Source organism: Tachypleus tridentatus, chromosome 13 (genome assembly GCF_004210375.1).
Source record: "Tachypleus tridentatus isolate NWPU-2018 chromosome 13, ASM421037v1, whole genome shotgun sequence".
NCBI classification, from domain to species: Eukaryota; Metazoa; Arthropoda; class Merostomata; order Xiphosura; family Limulidae; genus Tachypleus; species Tachypleus tridentatus.
The window spans coordinates 73,828,873-73,853,400 of record NC_134837.1 but is presented as its reverse complement, the minus strand read 5'-3'; the positions used below and the strand labels follow the sequence as shown (position 1 = coordinate 73,853,400).

Here is a 24,528-nt window from a genome sequence, read left to right as displayed (position 1 = left end):
ACAATTAGTGTGATTTTTAAGATAAGATCTAGTGAATTTTCATTTTTTTTTCAGGTGTTGTATAAGATACAGTGTAATCGAGAATTGCTAATAAAATTAAAATCAGAATCTTAATAACAACATAATATGGAAACATATTAGAGGCTGAGGGGGTTATCAACTGAGGAATCAGTGAATTCTAATCATTATTAAGTTTGTGTATTTTGTGACATTGTATTCTCTCAGTTAGGCTTTTATAGTAAGCTAACAATATATACTGGGTTCATTTTTAGTTCTGATGTATGTAGGTATGTTTTAGTCAAGGTTATTTAGAGTTACAACAAATTTCCTTTGAGTTTAATATTATGTTTAACAGTTATATACAAAAACAGTCACACTGCTGAAAATAAAAACATGATAAAGAAAGCTTCTCATGCCATGGATAAATCGCTCAAAAAATACTCTCACAAAGAAGAAATTAGATTAAATCCAAGAAAAAAGACATTGGTAATACTACTGTGTTTTCATGGATCTAATCCAACTTAACAGTTTTTTGTCTTTGAAGAGTAAGAACTAAATGACACACACACATATAAAACCTCTATGGAAATAAAATTATTATTAATGAATAACAAACAAAATGAGATGGCATAAATTCCATACGGAAATGATTCCTTTTCATGTATTAAAAAGTGAAAGCTATCAATACACATATTGATCACTTAGAAGTAGATATAATAACAACACATTAATCAATTTTCATTGTGTTTCAGGTTTTTCAGTAAGTATAGTAATAGTCAATAGAAATTGTTTAAAAAGAGATAGAATTAAACAAAAAGTTTATATTTTAATATGCATTTTGTCAAAATTATACCTAAATCATGAAATAGATCAGAAGGTTATGAGTTAAAGTTGTCAAGTCAGCTGTTTCAGCTGTGTGAATTTTTAGTCTTAACCCTGTTCGTCATCAAAGATCTACAATATAAGTTATTATACAATATTTTATTAGAAACATTTATTTTAATTTAATGGGATACTGTCAGATTATCTTGGTGTAAAGAATTTTGAGTTCACATAAATAATTTTTATTTCTAACCCTAATTTTACAGGCAGTCCCTTCAAGTTCCATGTAGATGCTGTTACAAGTGGAAATGTGACAGCTTATGGTCCTGGTCTTACATATGGTGTGGCAGGAGAACCCTGCAATTTCACCATCTATACCAAAGGAGCAGGAGCAGGTTTGTCTTTAGTGATGTCTGGCTATGAAACTGTGTTCTATAGATATTTCTTTTTTCAAGTGATCTGTATAAGTACTTCTCACAGCTGCCTTAAGAGTTAGGAAATTTTGTATCTGGTGTTTTTTATTGGATTATGGGAAAGTGAATTTTATGTGTCTTTTGATAAGGAATAATGGTTTTTGGTAAATTTGATGCATTTTAGGAGGATTATGGGAGAAAATATTAATGATGATACATATCTATGAATAATTATGTTACACAGCAATATAACTTGCATGTTTTTTATTATGTCTTGTCATATCGAACTATAAATTCAAATACTTCTGGCCCCATGGGCGATTATTACTCAGAAAGCAGATGTGTACAGTTAGATAAATATAAGTAGCATCGAAAAGTTCTTATTAGAAGAATTATGTTTAAAGTATCAGCTCATTATATGCTGTTTATGTAAAGATTAATATGTTAGCTTTTTTTATCTTCTAGTTGTAAATCACGTTTCCTTATGACATAATGAAGGGCAGTGATTTTATATTATTTAACAACTTTCAAAAAGCGATTTAATTTCAACTAGATTGGACATTATTGTCGATTTTGAAGTCTTAACTAAGAGATGTTTTGTTAGCTTCTGTGCGGAGTATATAGCATTTCTTTCATTTTGTTTACCTTGTGAATTCTTTCTCTGTAAGATATTGTATTGATTTGTTACTTTTCAGATGGCTTGTCCGTTGCTGTTGAAGGGCCTTCCAAGGCAGAAATCAGTTGCCATGACCACAAGGATGGAACTGTTAGTGTTTCTTATGTGCCTACAGCTCCAGGAGAATACAAAATTCTGGTGAAGTTTGCTAATGTAAACATTATTGGAAGCCCTTTCACAGCCACAATCACTGGTATGGTTCTTATTAATGTATGGATGAAATTTTGTTCTAGTAGTAAGAATACTTTAATTTTATTTAGGAAGAATATATAAATTATATATTATAAATTATAAATAAATTTGTAAATAAATTATATATAAATATATATATAATTTCACAAAAATAAGGCTAAAATAAGAAAGTGTCAAACATAAGAGACAAATAAAAACTAAGGTATAGGCTATAATCTGGGGAAGATAAAACATAATACAGAAATGGATTTGTGGAAGTAGGAAATACATCATACATCATCTGTTTTTTCACATTTGAGACTTGTGCTGGTACCTTAAGAAGAGGTGCTAAATCCCAAACATGTTTCCATATCTAAAGCTACCATTCACTGTCTCCAGCCAGTCTTGGACAACTAGTTAGTTGCTCAAATATCCTTAACTTTTATTCATTATCTCTTCAAATTGTTGATTACAAGGTATTTGCATGAATATCCTTAACTACTGTTTATTGTCTCTTCCAATTATTGGCCAGAAGCTAGTTGCTTGAATATCCTTAACTTCTGTTTATTATCTCTGCAAATTGTTGGCCAGAAGCTAGTTGCTTGAATATCTTTAACTATTGTTTATTGTATCTTCAAATTGTTGGCCAGAAACTATTTGTCTTCAATCAACTGAATTTATGTAGTTGCTTTAAAATCTATTGTTTTCAATCAATTGAATCTATGTAGTTGCTTTAACATCTTAAATACTATTCATTGTCTTCAATCAACTGAATCTATATAGTTGCTTGACTATTTTGTAACTACTGTTGTTTAGAGCCAGTTTTGGGAATCTAGTTGCTCGAGTTCTTTAGCCAGTTACCAGAAGCTAGTTGCTTAAACACCTATAACGATCCTTAATTCTTATGTGAGAATTATGAATAGAGGTTAAATGTGGCACATGGTGTATCCCTTTAATTTGTATGTCCAACTTCTGTATATACATTTCTTACTGATGTAAATTAAATTCTTCTCATATTGAAGTTTATTTTTTTCTTCTAAGTGTTGAAATTGGTGTAACTGTTGTGTTATCTACGGAGTTAACTATACATGTGTTTGTAGTTTATGCTGAATTTCATATCCTTATACTGGTTTGCTATCAATAAGATGAATTATTTCTTTTTATATGCATAAACTGCCTTTTTTTTTACAGACAGTTATTTACAATATTAGATCCAAGTTATTATGTGTTACTTTCTTTATTACTTGTGTGTAGAATGTGCAATAGTGTACATGTTTATTTATTTTTTGTGTTTGATACACACCAACGTAGGTGAAGGAAGGAAGAGAAACCAGATATCAGTTGTCCACTCTAGTGAAGTTTCCCTCAAAATCCAAGAAACAGATGTAAAAAATCTCAATGCCAGCATTGTAGCACCTTCTAAAATGGAAGAGCCATGTTTTTTGAAGAAATTGCATGATGGACATCTTGGTATGAAGTTAAACTATTTTTTTTAAGATGAGGGGATTTGATTTTCAGTTATTTTCTTTTTAACACCATCTTATTTTAAGAAAAAAACCTTTATTGCTTAATTGTTATGTACAGAGTGTGTTTTAGCTATAACAGCTGTTTCATTAGTTTAAGTGATATATATTATGTATGTGTGTGTTTGTCTGAAGCATTGTGTAAAAATATTATGCTCTATTAGTAAAATTAAAGAAAACATCTCATGGACAGTAATGTTAAATACTTTGTTTTTATCATAAAATGTTCACAATAGAATTTGTCTATCACTTTATAAAGTAAATTAAGTTACTTGATTGAATATTTTTCTCATTCAGGAATATCTTTCACCCCTCGTGAGGCTGGTCAACATGAGGTCCATGTCACTAGACTGGGCAAACCAATCCAGGGAAGTCCATTCAGAATTGATGTCCTTGAGAAAGAAGTTGGTGATGCATCAAAAGTGAAAGTGAGTGGTGTTGGAATCAGGGAAAGCAAAACTCATCAAAACAATGAAATCATAGTAGACATGAGGAATGCTGGTTAGTGTACATTTCAGATTGTTGTAGTTCATGGGTTATTTTGATGGTTAAAGATAGGTTTTGGATAAGTTATTCTAGTAGTACAGATGAATAATTTTTTTAGAGTCAGTTAACAAGGTTTAGTTCTGATTTTGTTTTTCATAGTTAACTATTTGTGATAAAACCATTTAACATAATATATGTTGAAACACGTTCGTGAACACTATTTAATTAATATTTTACTGTTTATTAAACATTTGTTGTTATATAATACTTTTCTTGTGTTTAATGACACATATCAGTAAATGATCTATTTTAGGTTATGGTGGCCTGAGTCTTTCTATTGAAGGTCCTAGCAAAGCAGAGATTAGCTATAATGACAATGAGGATGGAAATTTAAAGGTTTTATACAAACCTACTGAACCTGGTTACTATGTCATTAACCTCAAATTTGCAGACCATCATGTTCCAGGTAATTTTGTTACAATAAAAAAATAAGAAATCTTGATAATTTTGAAGAAAATCTCTAGTTTTTATTTTATTGAATTTTAAATCAGTCTTTTTTCTCTGTAATACAGAAATATTCAAACTAGTCGGGACACAAGTGACCAAGTGGTGAGTTGTTTAATCAGCTACCCCACTCAATCATCCCTAAGTATTTATTCTATTAAGTTCACCCTTTGAGGAATTACTTAATCATTTCGTGACTGTTTTAATCGTGTTAACTCTTTTAAATTTTTTTCAATAGAAATGTCTAGTCTTTACATTGAATAGAACTACGTTTTTAAGAAATGGGAAAAAGTAGACTCTCAACCTTATTAAGTGAAAGTTATTAATTTCTTATTACGTAGCACAAGAGTTGATGAAGATGATTTTACATCATCTAACCTAAATGTTTAATATCAGTTCATCTTTAGTGGTGTTATATTTAATTATATAGGGAAGGTGAAATATACATTATGTAATATATATTTGTATGCAGTGATAGTTAAAACAAAACTGCCTCTTCTGCTCTTACAGTATCTTAAGTTTCTCTATAAAAGTTCAAGCTTGAATTTTGAAGGTAGAGTCTTCACTCTTTTTCTTATCAAATAAGTGACAAATGTTTAGAACATCACTGACTAAAGAGGTTTCCAAGTGTTCAGTTGATCACTAATTGTGCACCTGTAAAAAATATTTGTACAGTTGAAGGTTCATCTGTATAAGTCAGTTCAATGGATAAATATAAAAAAACAAGCATATTTTAGTTGATAAATAAATATATTTACTAAAATATTCTTCGTTTTTTAACCATTTGCTACTAAGCCTGTCTATAAATGAGGTACAATAAGGTGTCACCTATTAAAAAATGAAGTTAAAACACAATTGTGTAGTTGAAGCAAATCCTTAGGAAAAGTTCTCACTTAATAATGTGAGAGATAGTGAAGTTTACTCATACAGTTAATACAGCACTGTGAAGTTATGTTTTTATTCTAACATATGTTACTGTACCTTTTATAGGAAGTCCTTTCACTATTAAGGTAACTGGGCCAGGTTCAAATGTTCAGCGAGAAAGTATTATTAAACAGAGAGATGCACTTCCAATTGCTGAAGTAGGTTCTGAATGTAAGCTTTCTGTGAAGCTGCCTGGTGAGTTGTAAATGCTGAGATGATTGATATTAAGATATGTTTCAACATTTCTAATATAAATATTGAGAAAACACCTTAACATTTTCATAACTTTTATTTGATACTTACTTAACCATCCAATTAAACTAATGGTGGTGTTGTTATCCAATGAAACTTTTCCTTTTGTGTGTGTATATACACATTGACATATATAATGACACATACACATGCTAAAACTTTATATTTTTTATATTTATGTTGCTTTCTTCTCAGTTTCTCATCAACTAATATAATTTTTTACTATACAGAACTAATACGTTTTGTTTAAATTATCAGAGAAAATATCAGTATGATCATTTCAGAATTTTTACCAGTATTAATAATGAAAAAATGGATGGTTAGACATAAAAATATAGATAGAGTACTTCTTAATCCACATGCATTTAACTTCACAATTGCCCTGCATGTGGGTGATTTAGGACATGATAGATAACACTTGTGAATTGTAATGTGCTATAGGTTATAAGATTTAAAGTAAACATTTTATTTAAAATGTTATTATAATGGTTTTTGTGCAACATACTATGCAGGAATACTACATGTTTTTTACCACCTTACACAACAGAAATATTTTATTTTTCAAAACTTTCATACACACAACTGTGTAAAATTCTTAAACAGTATGTTGGTCAAGGAAGTAGCAAAGAATGTGGCAGTCTTTACCACTGGCCAGTCAGGATACAATCTGCCTTATATTTCAAAATGGATGATGTTTGTTTTTTTGAATTTTGCACAAAGCTACTTGAGGGCTATCTGTGCTAGCCGTCCCTAATTTAGCAGTGTAAGACTAGAAGGAAGGCAGCTAGTCATCACCACCCACCGCCAACTCTTGGGCTACTTTTTTATCAATGAATAGAGGGATTGACCATAACATTATAACGCCCCCACGGCTGAAAGGGCGAGCATGTTTGGCGCGACGAGGATGCAAACCTGCGACCCTCAAATTACGAGTCGCACGCCTTAACACGCTTGGCCATGCCGGGCCATCAATATGGGTGACCACAAGTGACATGGAGAAGAATGATATTAATGTTAAGTGTATATAACGCTATTTTTCTCAGTCTGGAATAGTTGTTTACAGAGTCTTAGAGAACTTGCTTCTTCAATGAAAGCTCTCAACCCTTTTGTGAAGAGATATAGTTGTTGTGTTTTGATTGTGTGTGGTGTTCAGTAAAGATTGTTTCATACTGATGTGTTGAGTCTTCTTATTTACTTAACTTAGTACAAACTCAGAGGATTAAGATTTACTCCCACAAAACATTTCCAGTCAACTACTGTATTACTCCAAGAGAAACCAGTTCCTCTGAGAATTTCATGACTGTAATGTTTTTTTTTGTAATAAATAAGTGCTGAATGACCAATTAGCAATAGAATATTTGACATATTTCGTTCTTCATCAGTTATCTTGAAATGAATGTATAGGACAAAAGTTTATTATAAAAAGTATTAATAATATTTTGTTCTTGAAAAACAGGGGGAAAACATAAATCTCAATGAGAATTAGACTAGTTAATTAAAGCCTACTCTACCTAACTAGTAAGAATTACGTTTAAATATAATTATTATTTTCTGAAAGCATTTCTACACTTATATTTTAAATAAAAGCAAAGCTGAAGAAACTGCATATAAAGTAAAACATGTAGATACAAATTAAGTTATGCATTTTATGTTTGGGATGGATGAGGTTTGATGGAACAGATATGCCAAATTATGCATAGCCTCCCCACATGTTAGTAACAAGTATACCAAATTAGGTGTAGTATCTCCAGCAGTACATGTTAGGACTGGAGAATGTTTTAAAGCTAAGGACAAATTATCAAAATGTTATTCATGTCATTATATAAACATCATTTAGTCTTATCACCAACTTTTACTTTACAATTTAGCATGTATCTTCCAATACAAAAGTAGTTAATGCTGGAATTAACTGAAGAATGAAGTGAACCATTAGGATAATATAGACTTTCTTAAACTGTTGTTCTCATTTTCTAACTTATTAATTAATGCAGACACAAACTTGTATAAATTTGTGTCTGATATTTCCAGTTAATTGTCATGACTTACTCTATATTCACCTCACTCTTGAACTTGCTTGAGCTTAGAAGTAATTTATTATTTAAATAAGTTTAAAAAATGTACCATAATATTAGAAAACATTGAATCATCAATCTTGATTAAATATGTTGGTCTAATTAGAGAAACAACTACGTTTCTTCTCCTGAACTCTACATGATTAATTAGTTACTGACTTTGTTAAATGGATGTTCAGGTGTTAAATTACGTTTGTGGAAGTTTCTGGTGTTTTTATGCACTTTTTATTTTATTTAGTTTAAGAAAAAACATTGGATTTGTTTTATGCTATGTCTAAACTAATAAACGTTTTCATGACACATTCCTTCCAGGAACAAATGCTTTTGACATGGCTGCCACAGTGACATCTCCATCAGGTGAAACAGAAGATGCTGAAATTTTAGACTTGGAAGATTGCCTTTATGCAATTCATTTGGACCCAAAAGAACTTGGTGTTCACACAATCTGTGTCCGACACAAGAATATTCATATCCTAGGTTCACCATTTCAGTTTACAGTGGGCCCACTCATTGACTGTGGCTATCACAAAGTGCATGCAGGTGGACTAGGGTTGGTACGGGGTGGTGTTAATGTTCCAGGTTAGTATGGTATGTAGGTAAGGGCAATTGCTTGATCATTTTAACCACTTATGAGGTAGATAAATTAGTTTTATAGAGCTATTAGTTACTTATAAGTGAATACGTTTTCAAATATCATCAAAATGTTTGTTTTTAATGTAAAAATGAATAAAGATTTAAAATTATTTTAAAATAATCAAAGGAAAACCTCATTACCACCTGTTATAACTAAGAAATATCAGTTTCACTAACTAGCTTTGCTTGTTTGTTTGTAATTAAGCACAAAGCTATGTAATGGACGATGTACTCTGCCCACCACAAGTATTGAAACCCAGTTTCAAGTGTTATAAGTTTTCTGCTGTGCCACTGGGAGGACACTCATTAGCACTATGTGTCTTCCTGGTACAGCTGTGAAATATCAATTTTGCACATGAGCACTAAGAGTTCTCATTCTGTACCTAAGAGATATTAGTTTTACTCATTAATACTAAGTGTTTTTCTTTTAAAACTATCAACCTAAGTTTCGCTCATGAACACCAAGTGTCTTGCTACTACATCTATTAAGTGTCAGTTTCATTCATAAGCATGAAGTATCTACATTTAAAATGTAAAATGTCAGTTTCACTAATGAACACTAAGTGTCTACCTGCTGCACCAATCAAATGTTGGTTGACTTTAAGAATTACTCAAAGAAAATACTTTAATTAATACTTTAAAAGTGCAAACAGTTTTTAGCTTGAAATTTGTTAGATATTTATTAACTGTATATGGGAAAATACCTTGCTACTAAATTCAGAACAGTCTATCACAGTACATTTTATCTATTTTTACCAAAACACATGACAATTCATTTACAACTTTAATGCCAAAGATATCTTTTTTTTATTAAAAATAAATTCTTTCTTAACTTCTGAAGAGCACCAATAGTGGCCAGTCTTAAAATGACAAGTAGATTACCTCCACTCACATGCTTAGCTGTTTTCATACAGTGTTGTCCTCTACATGCAAACATCTTTTAGCATGCCACAAGCATTCCCACATACCCCTTGATCAACATGGCTCAACTGCTTTTCATAGGTAAGTCGTCATGCAACAACCCTGTACCAACAGAAGTGTGAAATATATTCCTCGTACATGTAGCTCCTCCTATTTGATTTGATCAAACTATCACTTCTTATCAGACAATGATCGAGTGAAGAATTTTTTTTCACTTTTTGAATGTTCATTTAATTTTTTTCTGCAAATTAGTGAATTACTTGATTTCTTTATTTGCAACAATTTGTTTTGTTTGTAGTGGTTTGCTTTGGTAACTTACTTTTATTTACTGATTTTTCTTCTCAATTTTGACTTATTCGTGGTTTAGATGAATTTTAAAATTTGTATTTTGCAACTTTTGATTTTGTTACTTTTACTTCAAATTCCATTTATGGATTCAACTGAAGATTTATCAACTATCATCTTTCAGAACATGAATCATCACATGAGGTATTGTTGTTCTCCTTGACAATGTTTGAGTTACTCTTTGATTTTCCAAATGAGGAGGATTTTAACATTTTTTCTTTCTTCCTATCCCGACTGTGCCTTCCCATACATCTCCTATAAAATCTGACATGTCTAACTTTGCCTTTTTGAACATGCTTTTTCAGGTGTGTTCCATCTTCTAATTTCCACAGTTTTCATATAATACTGTTTCCTTTCTTTAACATCATACTTGTCATTAGAACTCCTTGTTTTCCCTCTTTTCCCTGATGCTAGCTATAGCACGCTTCATTCTTCCTGAACTTCTGATTTTCATGCTTTGGCTTATTAGAAGCTTCTCAACTTTTTCTCGACTCCCAGCAGTTAGTCATCACTTTTGTTCATGTATGAGCTGTCTGTGATAAACCTATCTATTTCTCTTACTTCCTTTCTCCCACCTTCAACTTACCTTCACAGCTCTCTTGCAGTACTTGTCCATTATACATCTCCTTTCTGAGGCATTCCACCAATCTTCTGAAGGATACATTTTTCCTCCTAATTCCTCATTACCTTATACTACCCTTTTTGGCTCTGTTCTTTCACACATGGTTTCATTGCTGTTGAGATCTTAATGGAGAGGACTGTTTTTTTTTCACAGGTTCATCTACTTTCCCATTATATTTGTTACTTTCAAATAGCTCCTTTTCTCCACTTGTTTATTTTTGAAGATTTGTTTAGAACCTTTACATTCACACGTGGACTCTGTGATCTTGCATCTATTATTTTTTCCTGGAGTATCATCATTGGAGGAAACTATTCAGTTAAGCATGTTGCCTCCACCTTGTATATTTATATATTCATTTTCCATTGCCTTCATTTGGTAGCTGTTTCTTCATCCTTAGGTTACCATCTTCTGACTGTTGTCGTCTTTAAAACTTTGGTGCAGCCATTAATGGGTAAGTTATCTTTTCTCTATATAATTTTCTCTCCAAGGGCATGCGCCATTTAGGATTTGGATCTCACTTAAACAACAAGTATTGCCTGTCCATGTGTGCTTCCTATATCTCATATCTGTATGGCCAAGATGTATCCCATAGCATATAATACACACTGTTGAGAATGGATATTCCATAAGATTTCTAGTAGGTTTTTACTCACAATATATTTTCTTTATCAACTCAGTAGTTACAGGTAGGTTCATGTGATTATTGTTACCCTCTACTGCACATTTCACGAGATTTTACTTTGTTACATTCAAAATTAAATTGAGCAGTTTTGTTATCAATGTATACCAATGTAATTGTTATTAACATTTACAATATAGTTCAAAGTTTTATATTATTTAAATTTTAATTCATTTATATGAAAAGAGCTCTTACAGAAAAATTCTCACTTACAAAGTTTTAAGGCTTGAACTTTGTAATTTGAGAAAGGCTTGAATTTACTAAATCTTCCATTCACAAGAATACTGTAGATTAATTCTTTGTTCAGGTAATTTAGCACACGTTTAGCGGAAAGAGAAACAAATTTCTTGGAACTCTGACAGATTCAATGCCTGCTTTCTACCTATACATTTGGATTTCCCAGTCAGTTATACTTAGTTGAACTAGATGTTTGTAACCAATAGAAAGAATACATTTCAAAATACTATTTTGATAGTTATTTTAAAATTGGCATGAAGAATTCCAATGAAAACTTTTAAAACATTCTTAAATCACTATGTGACCTCACTGGTACTTTAGTGTTATTTCTTACTTTTACATATGTTACATAGATATATTGTTATATATAAATTATGTTTTAGTTTTATATTTTAAGCAATTATGTTTTGGTTGTATTTTAAAATGCTTCTTAGAAAGGCTTAACACTTTTTACAAATATAAACTAAACAGTCTGAGTTTATCAGGCTAAGTGTAATAGACAAATGTCCCAATGTTCTGATTTGTTTTTTGTTTTGTTTTTGAATTTCGTGCAAAGCTACATGAGGGCTATCTGCACTAGCCATTCCTAATTTAGCAGTGTAAGGCTAGAGACAAGGCAGCTAGTCATCACCACCCACTGCCAACTCTTGGGCTACTCTTTTACTAATGAATACACCCCCACAACTGAAAGGGCGAGCATGTTTTGTGTGATGGGAATTCGTACCCACGACCCTCATATTACGAGTTGAGTACCTTAACCACTTGGCCATACTAGGACCCCAATGTTCTGATGATGTGTAAAATGTCTTTGCCAAGTAAATCCCGGGAATGCCTGTTGAGTTGTGTCACAGTAAGCAATAATGCTAAAGGAAGAGAAAATAAGATAAAATATCAAAATGAACTTTTTATGAAAAAGTAAAAACTTATAATTAAGGATATAAAGTAAGAAGATTTTCATAATTATGTGATGAAAATTAAAAGATGTACATCTTTTCAGTTTTTAATTTAAAACATTTCATTGCACAGTACACTAATGATAATATTTGAAATATTCAGAGTCTAAGAACAAATAACTACAATACAAAAGTAACAAATCTTCATTCAAAACAAGTAATTAAAACAGTCTCATTCTTTGCATACAAAATGTTTTTAATTGCTAACAAAGTCTAACCAGTTTTTATCAAGATACTTTAAAAAAGCTCAGATTTATTTTAAATGTTGTTGAACTGTGTATTATTTTGGTTACAAACTATGATCAACTAAGCATTGAGTTAATATGCATGATCTGGGCTGTACTAACCAATAGACTTACATGGGTAAAGTAGAAGAGGATTTTTAATTGTATTTTTATCCCCCTTGTTCTTCTAGTGGATTATGGGAGCCTTTGCTGCTTTCCAGTTCCAAGCCACTGAGGTGGTGGATCATGAAGGAATCCTCCTGAATGTGTTTGTTTTTTTTCAGTAAAAACTAAAATGGTGGAGTTCTGCTGGTGTTGATGGTGTGCAACCCTCCAATTATGTACTCCACTTCCTTGCAGTGGGTTCTGGAGATTGATGTTGCACCCAGCTTCTGTGAAGTTCTACCTGGAAAGTGAGGATGATTATATTTTCTAGATGCAATCCATTTCCATGTGGTGGGATCTGAAGGATGGTGTTGAGCTCCAACTTCTGTGGGATTTTATTTGGGGGATGACATTGGTTATATCTACAAATAAATATGCTCCATCCCCATGCAGTGCTTCTTGTGGAGGTTGATGTTGCATGCAGTTTCTTTCAGGTTCTATCCAGAGTGTGAGATTGCTTCTGATTTACAGATGAAATTACTTCCTGGTGGGTCCCTGAAGTTGCTATTGCACTCCACTCTTTGTGTGTTCCTATCTGGAGGATGATGTTGCTTTGGAGTAGATTCATCACTTTGCAGTTCACCTTTGTTTGGTACCTCTCATCCTACCGTCATCTGGATTTTGGTTCCCAGTGAGTGGTTGGACTAGCCAACATAAATATTTGCATATGTGTTAATTACGTTTCCTCTTCATCACTCAGTTTGCTCCAGATCTACACCTACAAGAAGTGGGTTTCAGAGTTGATGCTGCACCAACATACTGTGCAGTTCTATTTGAAGGATTCAGCTGCTATATATTCAAGAGGTGATCCACTTCCATGCAGTGGGACATGGAGAGTAGCATTGCATTTCAGCTTCTTTGTGGCCCTATCTGGAGGATAATTTTGATTGAAACAACAGGTCTTCCTCTTGCACTCCACCACAGGATGTTTTCATTGCCTGAGGCCAATGTTGCACTACACTATGCCAGTCTGATTAAGTGTGAGTTTGATATGGTTTGCCACATACAATCCTACTGTCATTCAGATTTTGGGTTCCCATATATGTGTTTGGTTGTGGATTTACACATGTGCTCATTTTGTACATTGGTTTACACAGTATAGGCTTCCATTCTACATAATTTGAGGTAAATACTGTGTAAACCACCTTCCTACCATGGATTGAAAGTTCTGTTCTTGATGCTGCTTGGGTTTGGACAAAAGTTAACTGGCCAAGTATAGTTTGTTGTGATCTGCTTCTTGGAAAACATCCACTTTAATTTTTCTCACATTCCTGTTTGTAGATGGTTATTCTAGTCACTCTTTTATGGGATTGAGATTCTAGTATACAGTGGTTGTGCTCCTTCCACTTTCCACCAGTGTATGACATTTTTTTTCAAATGGGCACAGAATGTACATGGTAGAGAAGTGATGTGGTCTTCCACATGTGCCCCTTTCCCAGTAAGGATCACAATTCATGGGTCTTCTTCAGACACTTTTGAAGAATGCTTATTTCTTTTCCTCATACTGATCCCTTCACCTATTCAATGCTGGATTATTACTATACATGTGAGAGGAAGCAATGCATCATACTGGAAGTTATTCTCTTTTACTGAATATAGATTTCCACCATATATTTACCTAACCTCAAATTGATAGTTATGTAGAATTAAATAGAGGGAGTTCCATACATCAGGTGGGTGTGTCACACTCCTTTTAGTGTAGTGTTATCATATGATGACTTACATGGAATATGCATTTGAACCACATTGATCATGCATACGTGGTAGTTCAAGGCTTGTAGCAAGTGAAAATATTTTTTCTTATAAATAGCATCACTGAACAAGAACAGCTATATATGTGAAATAAGGTAAGTACCTATCAGGAATCTAATCTTTAGTATATGAAAATAATAACCTTCATACAACTGTTGTTATCATGGAAATCAGCATTTGTCTACCATATTTTTACTGTGTTTTAAAAGGCAATCTATCTCCAACTACATTGAAGGACAACACAGTCTTAGCATGCTTCAATTGCTTTAGTAGACAAGACAGAGATTTTTTATGGTTTTGTGTATGTTCAAAATGAATATTGATAGATCATTTTGGTTTTGTTAAGTAAAATGGAACCTTTACCACCCTACCCAACTACAGCGGAGTTCAATGTCTGGACCAGAGAGGCAGGTGCTGGAAACTTATCAATCTCAATAGAAGGACCCTCAAAAGCTGAGATGGATTTCACAGACAGAAAAGATGGTTCTTGCCATGTGTCCTACATTGTTAAAGAACCTGGTAAGGATATTTTATACTACAGTTGCTCTTTTTATGCTTTTGAAAGATATTGTTATGAAACATTTTTTTAATATCAAATGTTTGTAGTGTTTGTTATCTATTTAAGAAAAATAAAACACACTAAAAACTACTTAGGATAGCAATGGAGTGGTCCCTGATGCCCCATCTCAACCCTGCTCCAGAGAAGTGCAACATTTTGCAAAACGAAGGCTGTGGATACAAATAAGATCTCTCTGATCTAAAAATCATTCCAATGAAGTTGGGTATATCTCTTGGTGCTGTAAACAGGATAATAAACAAGGAGTTAATTTTAACAAAGTTCACCAAACAAGAGTTCACAAGCTTCTAGCCACACTTTAAAATCAAAAGTTGTTTAACAAGAGAGTTTGTTTGTTTTGAATATTGTGCAAAGCTACATGAGGGCTATCTGCCCTAGCTGTCCCTAATTTAGCAGTGTAAGGCTAGATAGAGGGAAGACAGCTAGTCATCACTGTGCACCACCAATTCTTGGGCTAATCTTTTACCAATGAATAGTGAGATTGGCCATAACATTATAATGTTCCCCACGAATGAAAGGGTGAGCATGTTTGGTGTTACAGGGATTTGAACCCACAACCCTCAGGTTACGGGTCAAACACCTAACCGCTGGGCCATTTAACAAGAGAGATAGCTGGAGAAAACAAAATCTAGTAATCTTATTTGACAATATACCTACGTTCTTCAGTGCAACTTTAGCAGATTTTTGTGTCTTTGATTGTTTAAGTGTAGTCTTGGAAGCAGATGTTTTCATCTAGTGGAGTAATCGGGGGAAGCTTATTACAATATGTTATTGAAGGTTGACTTTGACATGTTTTGCAAAAATCTGTTAGAATGGAAAGTTACTATAGTAAATAATTATGTTCTTCAGGCTGAGTATGTACAACTAACAATGGAGAAAGTAGTTCTGAAGACAGTACTTGGCCTAGATCATTGTTTTTATAAAGTGCAGTTATAGCCTTATCATTTATTATATGTAGTTAAAGTCAGTGTTTTTTAATACGAAATTCGTTTTATAGTAAAAAAATTTGTAAATTGATTGAATATTGGTAGTATCCAATATGAAGAAGAGAAGGTAAAAATGTGTTTATAGTGTTTGGTATTTTAAATACATTTCGTTTGATTTGGTGTGACCTAAAAGCAAAGCATGAAATGCATATTTACAGGTGTCTAGTAATTACTTTTCTTTGCAGGAGATTATCATGTTGGCATTAAATTCAATGACCAGCATATCCCAGACAGCCCTTACAATGTTCATATCATGCCTCCTGCTTCAGAAGAAGCAAAGAATATTGAGTTGGGTTCCTTATCTGAAGAAAGCTTACAAGTGAACAAACCTTTGGCTTTCACTGTTCATATGAATGGTGCCAGGGGTGTGTTAGATGGAAAAGTGATTTCACCCTCTGGAAATGAGGATGATTGTTTTGTGGTTCCAATTGATGACGGTGAGATGTTTTGTGAAAATATATCATAAAGTTAAGAGCTATGAACTGTGTGGAATTTGTAATAGCCATAGCCTGTTAATAAGTGAAAGGTTTTTTTTAGAAATTGCATTTTATCGAAGTTATAATAAATTATTGTAATTTTGAATTATTAATTCTTTGTGAACTAGGATAACAAGTGAAAATGTTCTTACACATTTTAGTTCACTTACTGTTAATTGAATTTGTGTAAACTGTAAGAATGTTTGTTGATATTTTAAAACAAAGCTGAACATTTTTAAAAATCGGTTTGTTTGTTTGTTTTTTTTATTAAACACAAAGCCACACAGTGGGATATCTGTGCTCTACTTATCACAAGTATCATAACCCAGATTCTGGCATTGTAAGCCCACAGACATATTGCTGTGCCACTGAGGGGCTTTTTAATCAGTCCATAATTTAACAAATAAATTTGCAAGTGTTAAAAAAATATATCTCTGCATAATCAGAGCTTCTTCATGAACTCACTTTTCATCCTAGGCTGTTTTATGCTTATGATTAAAAGTGTTTATTGAACAGTACTAAGCATGTATACTTTCTTTTAATTCTAGAGATATATGTAGGTACATTTATTTGAAAGGTTTGTTTGTTTTTAATTAAATACAAAGCTACATAATGGGCGATATGTACTTTGTCCTCAATGAATATCAAGACCTGGTTTTCTAGTATTGTACATCCACAGACATACTGCTGTGCTACTGGGGGCATTTTGAAAGGAATGTCAGACCTGACAACTTTCAATTTCAGAACGTTTCTACAGAAAGAAAAATTACACATTAATTTAAACAAACAGAGAAGCATTTCTGCTTTATTGCCAAAAACATTTTGGTAGATTATACAATTTTTGTGAATTACTTTTTTTTAGTTGAGTGCTGATTTTGGGTGGTTCTGTTGTAGCAGTAAACTGTAGAAATGAGATGTATCTAACCTGTTCTTCTATGAATTTAATGAACTTAAATTTGTTAGATAAAAGAGGAATTATAATATTTTTAATGTATAGGTAGAGGTAATTTGAAAAACTGGTCCTTATATTACCTAAATTATATCTGATAAGTATGCTTCTACAGTGTTACTGAAGCCTTTATAGAGAAGGGACTGAAGCTAAACTCTGGTATTTCTATACAAGAAGGTTAAATTCCAGTATCTGACAAAGTTGATTATCAAGATGCTCATTATTACAATATTTTTACTCTAATGTAACAACACACAACTGCCTTAACTGTACTTTGGCTTTTCACTCTATAAGTTGACAAATATCTTTAATCCTTTAGAATTTATGTTTTACTGACTGTTGAGGACGGTTAAGTGACAGCAGTGGTATCAGTTAACAAAGAGGTAACAACTGTATATAAGTTTACACAAACACTGTTCCTTCCAAAAGTAACAAGTAATACTGGTCACCACACTGACTGGAAAATAGGACGACTTCCAGATTCATGTTTGGAATACAGTGTGAAGACTGCCAAGGGTTCTTTTATCACTTTATTAAAATAATTTTTGTCAGTTCTCAAGACACCAAGCAAAATGGTATACCAAACATCTTTGTTGTGCCATGTGGCTTACAAATTCCAATATTTCCAGAATCCTCAAATTTATGGAGAGTGCATTTGTTCCATACTTGATGTGTTGGTTAGAACTGTTTTAATAGCATTATGGTTAATACATTTTATAGAATTCCAGTGAGTGAACATTTGTCATGCTGTAGCAACACATTCATCTTATATGAATGTGTTCCAGATTTTACACTGTGAAGTTAGTGATACCCATTAATGGTGTCCTATACTGTGCAACACATTCATCTTATATGAATGTGTTCCAGATTTTTACACTGTATTAAAAGTAAGTGATACCCATTATTGTTAGTTCTGTGATTCCAAGGTGAGACGTAAACCAACCAAAATGGTACCAAACATGTTTATAGTAATCTCTGGTTTGCACATTCTTGTCTTTCTAAAATACTCAAATTTATGGATAGCAGTGTATTTACTGTACATTTGGCATAGTAAAACTGGTTAGAATGTTTGATAAAGATTAATATATAACCAAATTATTTTGTATCTTGTCATTGCTCTTGCACTTCATTGGAATTAACTTCCCTCCCACAATATGCTCCAGGCAGTGAGTGGTAGTTTTAAATGTGTGACATTGTGAGGTTAAACACACACCCATTTCTCAATCTTTTCCTAATACCATTTTGGGTAAATTTTAGTTCCAATTTTATCCCACATGTGTAATTTCTAAAAAAAAGTTTTAATCTGATGAACTGATGGATGATGTATCTCCACTGCTCTTTGGATTCCACTTCCACAAATACTTTACTTAATAAGATGAATTTTTTACCCTTACCCTTTTAGTCTTAGTTTAGTCTCTTGACTTTTTTTTAATAATGTAAACCAATAAATGGTGTTAAAATAAACATATATGTTGCATAATTTTTTATGATTGAATTTATAAAATAATTGAAAAGCATTAAACAGATGGATATTTTATCACAATTACAGTACTTTATAAGTATGCACATATACAAAGAGAAAGAAGCTGAAAAGATGTTCTTGTTTTTTCAAATAGAGCAATGGGCCCTTCGATTCATTCCCAAAGAGAAGGGAATCCATCAAGTTCATATTTATCACAATGATTCTCACATACCAGAGAGCCCATTCTCTATTCGGATCGGTAAGGATGATGATGATCCAGCTTCTGTGACATCTTATGGTAATGGATTGAAGGAATGTAAAACAGGTGGGTTTTGATGGTGTGTTTTTTATGGCAACAAGTTGTTGAATTGTAAAATAGATAAGCTTTTTTCTGTCTGGTTTACTATGTCAACTTCAAAGGTGGCACCTACCTCTTCTCAGTGAAGGGGGCATTGAAGTTGGATGCTCAGAAAGTTGATGGAGCTAAACACTACATTTTTGGGGCATATATACTGTAATATTTAGGAAGTGAACCAATTTCAAAAATAAGCATGTTGGGTGGTTGGGCTACAGGGTTTTCTAAAGCACATTTTTGAGGGAGGTTCAGTTCCAGTAAGCCCCTTCTTATGCTGCCCTTGGTTAAGTATGTTCTTTCATAGAATTTTTACATATTAGTTCATATTATGCTTAGCTGACATAAAATGAACGAAGGGAATGTAAATAGATATTAATTGCTGTGAATTTAGAACTTTAAGTAAAAAAGTGATATATTGTATAAAAATATCCATTTTATAAGCATATTACTCAGTTTATAACATATTTAAAATGAAAAAAAAAATGTTGAAGACTTATAGTAAGGGTTTTCAGTACTAATAATAATTGTAAGAGTGTTTCAAGGCTAACATTATAGAAAATTGTGCAATGTTGAGAAAAATATTGTTTATTTGATAATGGGAGAATATCTCTGATGCTCATTTACCACTTCTGTTTATACTGACTGTTAGATGAATAAGAAACAGGTACTGGTAAATGGATAGAGTTGATGAAGTCCTAAAACTGTCTGACATTTACATTAGGTCAAAACCTCGACCTTTAACCTTTCAGGTATTGATATATATGCACTGTTTTTCAAGGTTTATTCCAAATCAAAAATTAAGTATTCACTACAAAGTATAAAAAATAATTAGTAGGTTTGTGATCAGTAGAGAGTTAACCTCTTGAGAAACCTGTAAGGTGAAATGTCAAGGCAAATGAAAGTTTATCACTAGTAACTGATCGTTTTTTCACCAGATGTGTTTGTGTTTTCTGTATATAACCTATACATTGTTTACAGGAACCAAAACAGACTTCACTGTAAACACATGTAAAACTGGTGTGGGAAATCTGGCTGTAACTATTGATGGTCCATCTAAAGTATCTATGGACTGTGTTGAGGTGGAAGAAGGGTATAAGTTTCGTTATACACCACTGGCACCTGGTGACTACTTCATTACTGTCAAGTATAATGGGTACCATATAGTTGGAAGTCCTTTCAGGGTTCGATGTACTGGTATGTTTTTTGTTGTGTTTTTTAGTTGAATAATTAGCATGCATTTTCATTGGTTTTGCCCTTAAAAGGTTTATACTCTTACAATGTAATGTATTTAGAAAGATAACCATTTATGGAAATTTTAGGAGTTGACAAGGTAAATTAGAAATGTTGAAGACAGTCAAACAGGAAAACACTGTACTTGTGTAGACATTCAGGGAGAAACTGATCAAGCTAAAAATAATTTTGTGGATGTTGCTGAGAATATAAATTGAAAATTTGAATTAAACTGAGTAAAACATAAGATGTTTCTAACACTTGTTTGTATACTTTATGAGATTTTTTATAGAGAAATCTCAAAATGTATTAAATTATTAGTGTTTTAGAGTATTGAGTCTTTCTCCACAACTGTGGTAAATACGACGTTTGTTTCATTTGTTCGTCAATATATATTCATTGAATTGACAATGAAATATAACATATATTTTTCTTTGAACAATGTTTGTTCTTTTGGCTCCTTATTCCAATTTACAAGTAGAATGGAAAACACTAGGTCTGACACATTGTATCTTTAATACACTTTGTCAAGATTTGGGGGTATTCCACATACAAACGGTAAGTAAGCTAGCTGTTAACTCTGTAATTTTATCTGCATAATTTTCATATAATAAATCTTTTGAGTTCCACAATGTCACTCTAATACTGCACTAATAGCATATTTTAAAACAGAAGTTTTTGTGGTAATACACTGTTTTCCAACTTTACAACTAATACATGTAGATGATTTAGTCTATGCTTTATGATAATTCTCAGAGCTTTGTTAAAGGTTGGTGATCAGTGGGGAGGAGGAGAGAAATGAACAGTAAATATTGTTACAAAAATCAATAAAGAGTTTGTTGTTGTTTATGTTATGTCCGAGCTTTTTACAATATAAGACTAGTTGTTCTGTTAGTTTCAATACTGAGGAAACCTGAGTTGTTTTCTCTCACATTTTAGATGGCATATTTCAAACAACTTCCACCAGTTTTTAAATGGTGGAAAAGCTTTGACCAAGAAATGTGTGTAAACATTGTGGAATACTTTAAATTGATTCTGATCAGTCAACAAAGTAACAAATGGATTAATATTTTATTCTTTTTTGTAATTCAAAAAATATAGAAATATTGTTTATGTGAACTTAATCACTGTTTGTTATTGGATTGTAGATACGGACTGAATGTTTTATGAGGTATTCAAAGAGAAAAGTAATGCATATTCACAGATATAAGGAGCATTATGAAACATTCATGTACTGTGATTGTCATTTTATTTCTTGAGAAAGTCAGAACTTCTCCTTTATTTCAAACTTATGTGTTAACTTTATGCTTTTACAGACTATAATATGAAGACATGTTACATGTTTTACAATATTTAAACATTGCTAATAAACTACACTTAATTTATTAACTGTCCACTGTTCTTGTACATTTGTAAGAGAGATAAATGCATTCCTCAAAGTGGTAAAAATGGCAAAGTATTTGTAATAAGTACTACATTTTTACCATTTCACAAACAAGGCTTATCCTTATATCTGATTTCTAGGAGTTGGACACTCCCACATTTAACACCACTGTGGTAATATATTTTTTATGATATATATATATGAGTATCTCACAGTTGAATTTAATCAAGGCTTGTCACATGCCAAGCAAATGCTCTACTACTAAGTTAACTCCCTATCGTTTGGATGCAAACCACTTTTTCACAATACTAAACAATCTGATTCAGTAATATAAAAAGTATCTAACTTTTTTTTCAAAAGGCAGTAAAAACCATGTGAAATAAGTCTTTTAATGTAGTGTTTGATTTATAATTCTTGGAATGTAAAGTATGAAATATTTCAAACTGTTTACTTCTGAATATAGTTTAAAATTATTTAACTTTATATGTAGAAGCCAGAAGACATAAATATCCAAGATTAGTGTTTGTTGTTCCCTCTAAATGGACCCATGTATGTATGCTTGAAGAGCAAAGGATTTCTTTAGGAATATAACACTATTTAAGAATTTATATAAAGATATGTATTTGTGGAAATTGATACAAGTTTAATAGTTTCAAATCTGTAAACACTAACTACAGAGTTTCTACCAGTGTTGTACATTTTTTTACATTTCTGTGTACTATAGGCCAATCTGTAGCAGACTGTGGTGAACATGAAACATCTTCAATTATAGTTGAAACTGCAATAAAACAAGAAAGTCAAAAGATTGATGGTATCCCCCGTTTCCATTCTAATGCCAGTAAAGTCACAAGTAAAGGAATGGGATTGAAGAAAGCTTATTTTCACAAGCAGAATGCATTCAGTGTTAATTGTGGAGATGCTGGTATGTTGTTCTTAACCCTTAAATTACCGATTTGCTTTAGTACATCTACTATGTGTAGAGTTTTGTATATTGGATCACACTGGTAATTATGTGCTTTTGCATTTTACATGACACATTGATAAAAACGAGACCATTCGGTTCTTCTAGGCTGTCCACATGGACCTGCTCTTGAGAAAAAGAAATAATCACACACACACAAACTTTCATTTTTTTTAGAAAATAATTTATTTCACTCTTAAACTCTTGCAAAGTGTTTATCCCCACCTACTGTTGACAACAACTCAATTTATAAAATTAATAACCTGTTATAAAATAAAACTATCTTAACTGAAGCATAATCTGTCTTTTCTAAATCTTAAATTTGTGTTCTTTTCCACTATTATTTTCAGCATTTTTCACAAAGTAAGCAAAAGATTTTACCATATCAATGTCTGAATAAAAGTTAAGAAATACAGTATCACATCTTACTTCAGTTTCCTCTAAGATAATTATTGCAGTAGCTGTAAACTCTTTTCAGTAAGTCAATATCCTTTCTTAGATAAGACCAAAACTGTACACAGTATTATAGATGAACCCTAACTACTGATCCTTATAGGAAAATAATCACCTCTTTGAACTTGTAATCAGTTTGTTTATAAGTATATCCTATCTTTTTATCAGCACCATTATCAGCAGTAGAGCACTGCCTTAGTGACTCAAGTGACTTATTCATCACTATGCCAAGGTTTTTTTCTCTATAAGAGCCCTTCCATTGAATGGGTTCTTATCCGTATTAGACGTATGATTCAAATTATAATAACTTAAATGAATTACCATACACCGACTCATTCTCTATACGTCACCATTCTTAATACACCTAGAAAAATCAAAGAGGTTAATGCAATCAGCAAATTTTACTAACCAACTAATTATGCTCCTATTAATATCATTAATGTAAATAAGAAAAAGCAAGGGCCCAAACTTTGATTCCTGACACACTCCATTAGTAATAAAGGTCTAGTTTGACTGTACTCCATTAATAACAACTTTTCTCTGCTTTCACTCATCCAACCATACTTGATGGTCCATTTAACTGTTTCTTTCTTTGATCTACTAGTGTGGCTTTTATTAGCTAATCATTTGCATGGCTCCTAATTAAGATCTTTTAAAAAATCTGAGTACACCAATTTCAGATCTTTTTCATCATCTAAATAACATGTAGCATCCTCCAAAACTAACAGATTAAGTAAGATTCCTCTTAGTGAATCCGTGTTGACTTTCTTTTAAAGTATTATATCTTTCACTAAGTCATTTAGCAAAGCTTCTTTGTCTTTTCTCTAGTTTCTCCATGACAGAAACAAGAACATCTGGCATATAATTTTCAGGACAACTCTTATCATCCTACATACAAATAGGAGTAACATTAGAAATTCTTCAGTCTTCAGACACCTGCCTATTGTGTAACAAACAAGCAAAAATCAAAGCAAGAGGATAAAATATCTCTAAATTGACCTTCATTAAAACCTAAGGAAAAATCTTGCCTGGTCTTGATACCTTATCTATTTTAATCCATCAATCTATCTCCTTACCAAGAAATTAATATATACAAAATTACAGTTAATTCCAATATTTCACATGAATAATGAGGGTCAGAAATATTGCTTGAATATTATCTTGTAAAAAAAAAAGGTTAAAAACTCAGCTGTTCCGTATGCTTAAACAAAAACCTTGCATCAATAGCATTATAAACCAAGTTCCAATTTTGATACATATTTTTCTTTCAATATATGGTTCATTTTGTGCACTAATAAAATATCTACTTATGTTTTGAATT

At 32.1% G+C, this 24,528-nt stretch overlaps 1 protein-coding gene across 3 annotated transcripts in view; it reads left to right on the top strand.

Annotated features, from left to right (window-relative positions):
* Positions 1-24,528, top strand: part of LOC143238645 (filamin-A-like) — a 68,390-nt gene that overhangs the window by 37,409 nt on the left and 6,453 nt on the right. For all 3 annotated transcript variants that reach the window (XM_076479052.1, XM_076479053.1, XM_076479051.1), the window contains 12 exons: positions 1,089-1,217; positions 1,931-2,104; positions 3,394-3,552; positions 3,903-4,106; positions 4,405-4,557; positions 5,586-5,714; positions 8,156-8,422; positions 14,756-14,893; positions 16,123-16,374; positions 18,979-19,149; positions 20,158-20,373; positions 22,518-22,715. In XM_076479052.1, the coding sequence (XP_076335167.1) occupies positions 1,089-1,217; positions 1,931-2,104; positions 3,394-3,552; positions 3,903-4,106; positions 4,405-4,557; positions 5,586-5,714; positions 8,156-8,422; positions 14,756-14,893; positions 16,123-16,374; positions 18,979-19,149; positions 20,158-20,373; positions 22,518-22,715 (2,190 nt within the window). The remainder of the gene's footprint in view (positions 1-1,088; positions 1,218-1,930; positions 2,105-3,393; positions 3,553-3,902; positions 4,107-4,404; positions 4,558-5,585; positions 5,715-8,155; positions 8,423-14,755; positions 14,894-16,122; positions 16,375-18,978; positions 19,150-20,157; positions 20,374-22,517; positions 22,716-24,528) is intronic.